Source organism: Triticum aestivum, chromosome 7B (genome assembly GCF_018294505.1).
Source record: "Triticum aestivum cultivar Chinese Spring chromosome 7B, IWGSC CS RefSeq v2.1, whole genome shotgun sequence".
NCBI classification, from domain to species: Eukaryota; Viridiplantae; Streptophyta; class Magnoliopsida; order Poales; family Poaceae; genus Triticum; species Triticum aestivum.
In genome coordinates this window covers 107,230,566-107,242,972 of record NC_057813.1, presented here as the reverse complement: position 1 = coordinate 107,242,972, position 12,407 = coordinate 107,230,566, and the positions used below count along the sequence as shown (strand labels likewise).

At 48.5% G+C, this 12,407-nt stretch overlaps 2 protein-coding genes across 2 annotated transcripts; one reads left to right on the top strand and one right to left on the bottom strand.

The window, feature by feature from the left end:
- The first annotated feature begins 1,056 nt into the window (after positions 1 to 1,056).
- On the top strand, positions 1,057 to 6,903 carry LOC123161063 (pentatricopeptide repeat-containing protein OGR1, mitochondrial). Its single transcript, XM_044578923.1, has 3 exons — positions 1,057 to 3,286; positions 4,055 to 4,213; positions 6,568 to 6,903. The coding sequence occupies exon 1, from the start codon at positions 1,169 to 1,171 to the stop codon at positions 2,945 to 2,947; it is 1,779 nt and encodes a 592-aa protein (XP_044434858.1). The 5' UTR covers positions 1,057 to 1,168; the 3' UTR covers positions 2,948 to 3,286; positions 4,055 to 4,213; positions 6,568 to 6,903.
- A 461-nt stretch (positions 6,904 to 7,364) lies between these two features.
- LOC123161065 (probable aldo-keto reductase 1) lies at positions 7,365 to 9,521 on the bottom strand. Its single transcript, XM_044578924.1, has 7 exons — positions 9,314 to 9,521; positions 9,055 to 9,222; positions 8,770 to 8,979; positions 8,485 to 8,657; positions 8,295 to 8,391; positions 8,062 to 8,215; positions 7,365 to 7,775 (listed from the first exon to the last, which is right to left on the bottom strand). Exons 1-7 carry the CDS (start codon positions 9,377 to 9,379, stop codon positions 7,600 to 7,602), a joined length of 1,044 nt encoding a protein of 347 aa, XP_044434859.1. The 5' UTR covers positions 9,380 to 9,521; the 3' UTR covers positions 7,365 to 7,599.
- Between the last annotated feature and the right edge of the window lie 2,886 nt (positions 9,522 to 12,407).

The following is a 12,407-nucleotide window of genomic DNA, read 5'->3' as shown; positions in this document are numbered from 1 at the left end:
TACTCAAGACAAGGAAGCCGGGGTCGTGGAGAACTCTCTCCATTGCTGTAGGTGGCTAGGTTGTGTAACCCTAGTGGCCCCGATATCTTATATAAACAGAGGCCGACATGTCCGATAAAGCACATTAGAATCCCTCGGTATTATCTGTACTTTGTACACCTCAATTGCAATATACATGAGCAGGAGTAGTGACTCACCCCGTAAGGAGATATGAACCTCTTCGTAAATCTGTCTCTTGTTTCTCCTCTGACCTAATCGCCACGCTGGGATACCCTTATGAGGGATCTGTCGGAATCTTTTCCGACACACCTTTTTCAAATTCATGTTTTTTTGAATTAGCAACCAATTTAAAATTCATGAAGCATTTTTAATTCATGATTTTTTGAATTCATGGACATATTCAAATTGCGTTTTTTGAATTCATGATTTTTTGGAATTCACAGGCATTTACAAAAATAGCAAATATTTTCAAATTTGTGAACATTTTTTGAATTCGCGGACATATTACGAATTCCTGAAGATTTTTTGAATTCATGATTTTTTTAAATTTGTGAATATTTTTCAATTTGTGATCAATTTTTCATTTTGTGCACATTTCTGATAAGCACGAACACTTCTTATTTTTTTAATTGAAATGATATCACTGAAAACAAGAAATCGAAGGTAAAAAAGACTAACTAAAAAGACCGATATAACATATAGGCAAACTCACAAAGCTTTTATTCAACCGTCCCACAGTTTAGAGGACGAAAAAAAAGTTCTGCCGAGTGGCCTAACCAAACATGGCGGCCGGTCCCTAGTCATAATGTATGATTTGCTAGCTTGTGGGCCTCTATATTCGAGGTTCTAAACTCACGTAAAAAATTATGCAGGAAATAAAAGACCTAGATGACTCCTTAATCTCAAGCACAACTGCTCCATAAGATGAAGAGGTTCCCTTTCTTCTTGCTTCTACCGCATTCTTGCAATCCGATGCCACCGAGACTTTGTGAATATATAGATCGTTTGCTAAGGCAATAGCCTCTCTGATCGCCAGCACTTCCAGAGTCTCCGGGTCTTCTGTATTTTTGAACAAAACCAAAGAGACCGTGCGACTCGAGCTGGCGTCGTGAGCAACGCGAGGCGCAATTGATCGCAACGAGCGACACATAGCATCGCCCCAGCCACAATGCCACCCGCGCCGGCGACGGCTACGGCGGCGGCGGCGGCGCTGCACCTGGAGCCCTTCCTCCCACGCCTGACCACACTCTCACACCACAAGCAGTTCCACGCGCAGCTCATCACCTCGGCCCGCCTCTACTTCGAGCCCTCCCTCCGAGCCCGCTTCCTCGACCGCCTCGCGCTCTCCGCGCACGCCGCCGCGCTGCCGCACGCCCTCCTCCTCCTCCGCTCCCTCCCGTCCACCGCCACCAACGACCTCAACGCCGCCCTCCGGGGCCTCGCCGCTTCCCCGCACCCCGCGCGCTCCCTGCTCCTCCTCGCCGGCCGCCTCCTCCCCTCGCCGTCCCCGCCGCGGCCCCGCCTCGACGCGCTCTCCCTCTCCTTCGCGCTGAAGGCCTCCGCCCGGTGCTCCGACGGGCCCGCCACCATACAGCTCCACGCGCTCGTCCTCCGCCTCGGCTGCACGGCCGACGTCCGGCTGATCACCACGCTGCTCGACTCGTACGCGAAATGCGACGACCTCGCGTCCGCGCGGAAGGTGTTCGATGAAATGACCGTGCGCGACGTGGCCTCGTGGAATGCGCTGCTTGCTGGGCTGGCTCAGGGGACTGAGCCTACCCTGGCCCTGAAGCTGTTCCACAGGCTGGTAGGGAGCTTCCGGGAGTTGCCACCAAGGGAGGCACCCAATGAGGTGACCATGGTTGCCGCGCTTTCTGCGTGTGCACAGATTGGCTCGTTACAGGACGGGTTGAATGTGCATGAGTTTGTTCGCAAAATGGGCGTCAGCGGCAATGTTCGTGTTTGCAATGCACTTATTGACATGTACTCCAAGTGCGGTTCATTGGCCCGGGCGCTGGAAGTGTTCCACTCCATCAAACGAGAAGACCGGACACTTGTGTCATACAATACTGCGATACAAGCAATTTCCATGCATGGGCATGGGGGTGATGCACTCAAGTTGTTTGATGAAATGCCGACATGTATTGAGCCGGACGAAGTGACCTACATCGCTGTGTTGTGCGGATGCAACCATGCTGGGCTCGTGGATGATGGCCTCAGGGTTTTTCATGGCATGAGGGTTCCTCCCAATGTAAAGCACTACGGCACTGTTGTGGACCTTCTTGGCCGCGCAGGCCGTCTTGCCGAGGCATATGATACCATTAAGTCCATGCCGTTTCCTGCAGATATTGTCCTCTGGCAGACATTGCTGGGTGCGTCCAAGACGCATGGTGATGTTGAGCTCGCGGAGTTAGCTGCTACAAAGCTTGCCGAGCTTGGTTCAAATGTTGATGGTGACTATGTGCTCCTCTCTAATGTATATGCGTCCAAGGCACGGTGGGCAGATGTTGGTCGAGTCCGTGATACCATGCGCAGCAATGATGTGCGGAAAGTACCTGGCTTCAGCTACACAGAGATAAGTGGTGTAATGCATAAGTTCATTAATGGTGATAAAGAGCACCCAAGGTTGCAGGAGATTTACAGAGCGCTAGAGGAAATTGTGTCAAAAATAGGTGAGCTGGGATATGAGCCGGAAACAAGCAATGTGCTTCATGACATCGGGGAGGAGGAGAAGCAGTATGCATTGTCCTATCATAGCGAAAAACTGGCCATTGCCACGCCACCTGGGGAGACCCTGCGGGTGATAAAAAATCTCCGAATCTGTGGGGACTGCCATGTAGTGGCAAAGCTCATATCTAAAGCCTATGGCCGAGTGATTATCATCCGGGATAGAGCAAGATTCCATCGGTTTGAAGATGGGCAGTGCTCTTGCAGCGATTACTGGTAAAACACTGGTGTGTTCGGTGATTTACAGGGGCTGATGGATTTGATAATGAGCCACTGACTTCACAGGATCAACAGACTACAGGTTTGGTGGGAGTTCATACAAACCCAGCTTACTAGTGTGGCTTCATATGATTCAACTTTCATTTGAGAAGAATCTTGCAAGTGAACTCAACCCCACAAGCTTGAGCTTTACTCTGTGTTTGTGTTACTACATGAGTGTTCACAATTCATCAAAGTGTATGTTCACTGAGAGGCCATCAGATATTACACCTACAAGATGTAAACAGATAATAGCTTTGCACTAGCGTTATTCTAGTGTGTTATTAGAGATTGCAACCAGGTGTGTGTGGGATAGGGCTCATGATATTTTTCCGTTCTGGGAGTCCAGAGAAATTTTCGTATTTGCGGAAAATATTTTCCTTTACATTGCTTTCTAGTTCCTCCCAACAGTCTTACAGTGCCATATTATACTCATGGTTCTTATTTATATTAAATGTCCATTGACTTCATCTGATATCAAAATGTCCAACCTCGTGAGGATGCAATTATTTTATAAGGTCTTTGAGTCTGCAGAATAAGATCCTCCTTCACACTCTTTTTTGTAGAAGACTGTCTGCCATAAGACCATAGTGTTTAATGGAGTCAAAATAGCTTGAGGTTGTTATGAACCTTTTGCTTCTTTCTCCATTTTGACCTGCACAGTTGCTGTTGCACAGATTTAAAAACATATAATGTTTTCTCAGAAATGTCACTGTTGAGATGTCATTTTTTAAAGCAAATTTATTAGCAGCAGATATGAGTTTTCACTATGCAAAATGGAGCGACCCACAAGATATTGTTTTCTTTGAATATTTCTGGAGATTTAAATTATCAAGGAACCTCTTTCCTCTGACCGCAAAAAGAAAAAAGCAACCTCTTTCTTGACTTATTTTTCCTATGTATGTTCCAACCACTTTCAGTATGCACTAAGTTTGATTGTCCCTTTCATCCAAGCATGAATTGCAGATCATGTTCTATGATGAATATGTAAATTGGCAGGTTGCATTTTTCACATCTCATAGTTTGGTATTCTTTTCAATAACTTTTTTTTTATGCATGCACTTTGTAGACAGCTAATTCAATTCAAAGGTGCCGCTGGTGAGGCATTCATTGTTTTGTTGTTGGCTGCACAGAGACAGCCTTAAGGAAGAATGAGAGAAATTCAATGAGAAATGAGTAGATCTGTAGATACGATGCATCCAACCAGAAGCATTCTGCTCTTGTAAAGGTAAGCCAGCTATTCCATGGCAGTATAATATTGCGATAGTTCCATTTCTCTTGTGAGTTGTGAAGGCGAATCGAGTCAGCCATACTCTACGGACAAAGTAATGAAGTTTATCATGTATCTAAATTTCCTTCATCGAAAAAACATGAACACAAACTGTTCATTGAAGAAGCTATGTTTGTACTGAATTTCTTACTGTACTGTAATTATCTATGCAAATTTAGATAGTGTTTGTGTTAGGAATAGGCAACTTGTATTCCCATGAGGCCATAGGCCGATATATATACATGTACAGGTGTGGAACATATGCAGGAAACCCCTTATATAACGGGATAAATACAAAGGGGTACATGACTTATATTATAACTCTAACACCCCCCCTCAAACTCATGGTGGATGAACAACACTGAGTTTGGAGAGATAAAAGCCATGTTGTGCTCTAGTCTGGGCCTTCGTCAGGAAATCCGCCAACTGTAGCTCTGAAGGCACATACTGAAGAGCAATAACCTGATCCTGCACACCAGCGCGCACATAGAAAGCATCAACACCAATATGCTTGGTGAGCTCATGCTTCACAGGATCGCGCGCAATACTAATAGCACCTGTACTGTTAGATAAGAGCAGAGTCGTGTAGTGACAGAAACACCAAAATCCTGAAGTAACCACCGTAACCAAGTCACCTCTGCCGTCAAAAGAGCCATTGCTCGCAACTCAGCCTCAGCACTCGAACGGGAAACTGCAATCTGTTTCTTCGTCTTCCAGGCAATGAGAGAACCACCAAGAAAAACACAGTAAGCAGAAAGTGAACGGCGATCTGAAGGATCACTAGCCCACGTAGCATCCGAATAGGCCTGAAGCTGTAAAGAACTGGAGCGAGGAAAGAATAGACGGTGAGAGATCGTGCCCCGAAGATATCGGAGAACACGAAGGAGATGACTATAGTGAACCGATGTGGGAGCAGAGACAAACTGACTCAGATTATGAACCGGATAAGAGATGTCCGGACGAGTGACAGCTAGATAGACAAGACTGCCAACAAGATGACGATAACGCGTCGGGTCAGGGAGAGGATCACCATCAGTAGCACGAAGGTGAACATTGAGCTCCATAGAAGTCTCAACAATGCGCTCGTCAGTAAGAGCAGCACGAGCAAGAAGATCCTGGATATACTTTTCCTGGGATATAAAAAAGCCATCAGAGGTAGAAGAGACTTCAATCCCAAGAAAGTAGCGAAGAGGTCCAAGATCAGACATAAGAAACTGCTCACTAAGACGGGCCTTTACAAAGGCAATATACTCGGAGTCATCCCCAGTGATGATCATGTCATCAACATAGAGAAGAAGAAGAGTCCGACCACGAGGAGAAAGGTAAATAAACAATGCTGGATCATGATCACTTGCTGAAAAACCAGCGGCAGTGACCACAGAGGCAAAACGCTCAAACCAGGCGCGGGGGGCTTGCTTAAGACCATAGAGAGAGCGACGAAGACGACATACCATGCCATCAGGGACAGAATACCCAGGTGGTGGCTGCATGTACACCTCCTCACGCAGCTCACCATTAAGAAAGGCATTCTTCACATCAAGTTGAGATATAGACCAGTGGCATGCAGAGGCAACGACAAGAAGTGTACGAATAGTGGTCATATGGGCCACAGGAGCAAAAGTCTCGTCATAATCACGACCATGCTCCTGCTGAAAACCACGAGCCACAAGACGAGCTTTGTGACGCTCAAGAGAACCATCGGAGCGAGTCTTAACCTTGTAGACCCACTTACAAGTGATGGGACAGACTCTAGGAGGAAGAGAACTCGGTATAGTTAGTACCATCAAAGATTACTGGACAGCGAGGGACAGCAACATAGCCCGATGCAGCAGACATTTTTTTTTATCAACTGAATCTGACGAGGGAGCTTCCAATCGGGACGGATCGGGGAGCGGCAGACAGTCGATCGGCGGAAAGTGCAACGAGATCGATTGGGGGGCCGGCTGGAGCTCGATCGGGAACGAGATCGAAGCTAGCGGGACCAGATCGAGGCGGGCGGGAGGAGATCGATCGGGGACACTTCGAGCAGCCCTGGTTGGAGATCGATCGGGATGCAGAGAGGATCAAACGCAGGAGTTGCAGCGTGCAAAAAAATTAACCTAGCTCTAATACCATGTTAGGAATAGGCAACTTGTATTCCCATGAGGCCATAGGCCGATATATATACATGTACAGGTGTGGAACATATGCAGGAAACCCCTTATACAACGGGATAAATACAAAGGGGTAAATGACTTATATTATAACTCTAACAGTTTGGACATTTGATAATATTAGAACTAATGTTGCATGGGGTTGGATTACTCTTGCAGTGGGGGAGAATAGAGGTTAAAGGGGCAAGAATGAAAGTGAGGAAAGGATGATCACTCTCAAAGCTTCAATATTCAGAGTTGATGCAAAGTCTATGGTCTACAATGCTCCTGCTCTTTCTCGGAAGTCTTGGTTGTCCAGAAATGGCGCAACCGAAATGCATTCAAAGACATTCACATGGATTGAGTGCCACCTATCGCTTTGGTTGTCAGAGCTCCCCATTGGCTCTTAACCAGCCTGCTTAACATCTACCATAATCAGCATTGGTGTCGTTAATTGTAAGCTTATCCCCTGTCACCAGGGCTACTGCTTATGCAGTGCATTCCGCTCTTGTGTAAGTTCAGCTATGAAGAGATTGTAGAAGTACGTTAAATGAAGTTTGGGGTCTTATGTTACTGGGCTGAAACCATCTGTCCCTGAAAGCTAATGCAGCTCCTCTACTTTAATGGAAGAGAGCCTGGAGCATGTGGAGGTGACCGCATCAGATGTGCATCAGGCTTGAGGTCATGACACTAAACCTGATAAGATCCTGTGGTCTCATAGTTACTGTTGATGCTGTGCAAATTACACAGTGAGAAATGTTTGGCTGAACCATGCACCTCCATGGGCCTCGAACGTTCAATGCTTATTCCGGACATGTGCCGCTATGCCATTCTACCACACCCCTATATTCAGAAGCCTCCATTTTATCCGTGCAACTTTAAACAATCTACCCCACCTGTAAATTCAGGTGTGCTATTCTATCCGTTCAACCTTTCACACATATTTATGACGTTCAGTCTTTATCAATTGTTTCTGATATTTTCATCCAAGATGGACGAGCACGGCAAATCACGTCTTACAGTCTCGGTCTTCTTTTTATGCATGCAGACAGAAGTTTACATGATTCCTGGAGACAGTGCACATGTTCTTATTTGCAGTACATTATTTAGCACGGAAGATTCACAAGGTACATGCAGCACCATTCAGCACGATAGCAGATACAGTAGATGGCATGGCTGTTTTATTCTCACATATCACCGTTTTTTGTAGTTTTACTTCTTTGGTGTGTCTGCATGGTTCCAGTTGGTATGCGCCAAGGAAGTATAACTCCTTACACCGGCCACATCTTCTTCACGTATCTGGCTGCTAATTTCTTTCAGGTCATCTTCCGTGAGCTTTATCTTCAAGGAGTCAATGTTGGAGTCCAGATTCTTGATCTTGGTTGTTCCTGAGAAATTACAGAGCATATTTGTCAGTGACCAAATGCCAGTCTACTGGAGAAACGAGCTGCTGATGCACTCGTTTGGAACTTGGAAGTGACAACAATTATAAATTAGGACATGTTTGGAGGTATTAAAACATCAGGACAAACTGTAGAGTAAGTTCACTGCCGAATAAAGCTGGACTGCCACTGAAATATTTCACTTCTATCGGAATGCATGCAAGAAAAATGATCTTGAGTTTTTTCGCCTACTATGAGAACTGACAACTGAAGAAGGGAGTGCAACATTTACCTGGTATGGGAACCACATCATCCCCCTGATGCAGGACCCAAGCTAAAGCTAGCTGAGTAGGGCTGCAGTGGTGCTTCCTGGCTAGTTCTTCCATTTTCAGATAGAGATGCTTGTTCTTCTCCAGATTTTCTGCCGAAAACCGTGGGTGCTTTTTCTGTGATAAAGATACGGCAAAGCCTAAGTAACTGAAACGAATTGGCTGCTGCAAATGAAGCACTTGAGTGTCTGGGTACCAGATTGGATTCAGCAGACACTTGCTCCGTGACTCCTCTTCCGCCGAAGAACCCGCGGCCGATCGGGCTGTAAGGAACAATTCCAATCCCAAGTTCCCTGGGGTCCATAGATAAAAGCAGAAGAATCACTTTGGACTGCCCATTATGGTGATCCCACGAGTATGTACAATTTGCAATGCAGAAAATTCACCTGCAGAGCGGCACAATGTCGGGCTCGATGTCACGAGCCCACAGGGACCACTCCATCTGCACCGCGGAGATCGGGTGCACGGCGTGAGCACGCCGGATGGTGTCGGGGCTCGCCTCCGAGAGCCCAATGTACCTGACCTTCCCCTCCTCCACCAGCTTCTTGAGCTCACCGATCTGCAGAAGAAGCATGTCCCAGCATAGCAATTGCAGTGAGCAACCGCACCAGTCAATCACTCATGCATTGCAAACACAGTTATTAACAGGATGAAGGTGCTGATCAGGAGACCGTGTCCTCGATGGGGGTGGTGGTGTCGACCCGGTGCTGGTAGTAGAGGTCGATGTAGTCGACGCCGAGGCGGCGCAGGCTGGCCTCGCAGCAGGCGCGCACGTACTCCGGCCGGCCGCACACGGCGCCCCTGCCCTCGTCGTACGCGTACTGCTGGATCCCGAACTTGGTGGCCACCTGCACCTGCTCCCTCGGCAGCTGCTTCAACGCCTGTAGTACACAAAGACATACACACGCTTGATTACTCTGAAATGCAAAGGAGGTAAATCAGTGAACGGAGCAGACCTTGCCGAGGAGCGTCTCGTTGGTGTGGGGGCCGTAGAAGTCGGAGGTGTCGAAGAAGGTGACGCCGCGGCGGAAGGCGTGCGCAACGACGGAGGCGCCGGCGTCGTCGCTGAGCGGGGCGCTGTAGGAGCCCGTCAGGCCCATGCACCCGAACCCCAGCTTAGACACCTGCCAGCCTCGTTGTTGGGTCGTTAGTTAGATTCAGTGTCCAACAAGAAGAGGAGATAGTTAATCGGTGGAGGGGCAAGGGAGAAATCACCTCCAGGCCCTGGGCGCCGAGCCTGACGCGAGGAACCAGTGGCTGTGGGAGTGGGGTTTCCTCCATGGCGCAGCAAGGACCGTCGAAGAGCTAGCAAGCCACCGGGGCGGAGACGGAAGCGCCGTGCTGAATATTGCCGGAAGTTGCAGTGCAGTAGTGAGCAGTGACTCGATCGGGTGACCAACTGAGGGTATATGCAAGGTAGCAAGCTTCGGAGCATTTTATAGTTTATTATATTAGTACTCCCTCCGTTCACTCCTCACTGTGCATACGAATTAAATTGAGGGTAGTGCGAAAGTCAGAGAAAACAGTCCACTTTTTGGGCCATATCTTTACGAAATAGGTTTTCCCCGCTTTGTATTCCAAAGCAAACATCACCACCGATACAATCAGATAGGTGCTGAGGTGGAAGCAACACAGGCACGCTCAAAAGAAACGAAAAAGAAAAAGAAAAGAAACAAATGCCGACACCGGCAGATAAACAAAAACGAAGAAGCTTCGCGACCGCCAACGCCCACCGGGATCCTCCACTAAGCACCTATACTTCGGAGCGCCGGTACCAATCAACACCTCCAAGAAGGGACGCGACGATGACGACGCTGCTGCCAAGGATTTCCCCCGGTACTCGACTAGGAGAGAGGAAGGGTACCTCCAACGCCCTTCAGGAAGGTTCGGTGGCACCCTCAGGTACCACCGCGCCGGAGTCGGCTCGGCCGACAGGGGTTTCTCCCGATCCCAAACCTTCACCTCGCGCGATCCGGAGCACGCTACCAAACAAACCACCACTCTGCGCCAAAACGGTCTTGAAGCTTCCGCACCGTCTCACCACGACACCGTGAAAGGGGCCTGCTCAATGAAGAAGAGGAGCCGGGACTCGGGACAACATCAACGTCGGCACGTGGGAGGGCCCAACCTCCACCGTCAACGACGGTAACCGACCGGACGTGATAGCAGGAGCATACCGGTCCCGTGGGCCCACAGGTCCGTCCGGGTCTGCAAATGCCCGTAAAGCTCCCGCCTTCACGCTGCAGAAGGCATGCCGACGCCGCCACCACCGCAAGACCGAGCCGCTCCTCCGCGCCACGCAGAGGACGTCGAAGCCACGCCAATGGCCAGCCCGCTAGGACCCAGATGGGGCCGGGAGGGCCCAGATCTGGGCCGGGGGCGTGCCGCCGGCCACCGCACGTCACCACGCCGCCCCCTGCCCCGAGAAGGGGACGAGCGCGCGGAGATAGAAGGGTCGGGGGCATCCGCCGGTGGCGGGGGAGATCCACCGGAGGAGGGCTGAGAAGAAGGGGAGGGGGCGCGCCGCCCCGTCCATCTCCCGGGAAGGCAGCGCAGGGGCGGGAACGGGAGGGGAAGGGGGAAGAGGGGGGCGGGATGGGCCGGGGCGCGCGCGCCGGCGGCGGCGGGAGGGGGCTTGGGCGCCGGCGGCAGCGGCGGAAACCCGAGCGGGAGGGAGCGGGTCGGGGGACTAGAGGGAGGGAACACGGTAGGCTAACGTACAATGTCATTTTTCCTGTAGTTGTCGGCCATATCCTTTCCTTTGTCATGTACTAGTACTCCCTCCGTTCACTCCTCACTGTGCATACGAATTAAATTGAGTGTAGTGCAAAAGTCAGAGGAAACAATCTACTTTTTGGACCATATTCTTTCCTTTGTCATATCTATATACCTAATCTATATCTATATCTACCTATATCTATATCTGACTATCTGTACCTATATTTATTTATATTATTTATTACTATTTATCTTTATCTTTATCCCCTAATAATAATAATATAGTTAATAATAATTTAATATTAATAATATTAATATTAATATTAATATTAAAGGGAGGATTATTTCACCATTTTTTTGGTCCACATCAATGATTTTCGTACGTCCGTCCACTTTTTCGTATGTCATCTCTGTTTTTCTTTTCGTTGCACCTAAAAAGAAAATCGTGTTTTAGAAAAAAATTGCCTTACATGAAATCGAACCGCACCCTCATAGAACGATACTATACCCACCAACCAGCGCTCACCTGCGAATCAACCTGTGGTTGAGTTGGTTAGGTGGACAGTGGTATCCCCAACCCACCAGGGTTCAAATCCTGGTGCTCGCATTATTCCTGGATTTATTTCAGGATTTCCGGCGATGCACTTTCAGTGGGAGGAGACGTTCCCGTCGACGACGAGGCGCCTACGGCGACTTCGTAAATCTCAAGATGATATGCCGGCTCAGTCTCTCGGAGGTGCTCATAAGGGTAGGGTGTGCGTGTGTGCGTTCATAGGGATAAGTGTATGCGCGTGTATATGAGCGCTTATGTCTGTACTGATGCTCAAAAAAAAAAACCAGCGCTCACCTAGCCGGACTTTGTTTAGGAAAGAGGAGAGAAGGACTGCTTGCTTTTATTTGGTACATGTACGAGTTTTTCAACAAAAAATAACTTGGAAGCCAGACGGCCTCCTCACCGCCTCCCGATCCGCCTCATCACTCCGCCGCCGCGGCGCCGCTCTCCAACGCTATCTACATTTTGGATCGAATCCACGTACGAGAACTACTCCAAAATACGGAGCCATGAGAGTCCCGATCCAGATTCCACGGAGAATTCACCGCTATAAAAGAAAGGCTCAACTGCAAATCAAGGTACATTACTTTACCGGAAGTTTACCCAAAGTCGCCTCTCCCGACTTCGCCGTAAAACAAGATGTCGTCCGATAGAATCTGGCCGATGTCACCTCCCCCCTACTTCCCTAGAAGACCGCCCAATGTCGCCTCCTCAAACTTTGACTGAAAACAAGATGGCGTCCGACAGTGCTCCACACTTCACCAGAATTTCGTGGTCTTCTCTAGCAACCAACAGTTTATTGAAATTAGCATTGTTGTTGAGATAGTCCTTGCTGAAAGTAACCAAGAGTCCATTGGTGGCAAATTGATTTTTCTTGCAATGGTTGCTAAATCCTAGAGGGCCTACAATTATGATTAGGAACCTGGTTGATGTTGATGAATAAAACGATAATTTTTTTAAGTGGGGGAGAGAAAAACGAAAGGCAAATGGCAAATAATGTAAATTGCAAGGAGATGAGATTTGTGATTAGGAACCTGG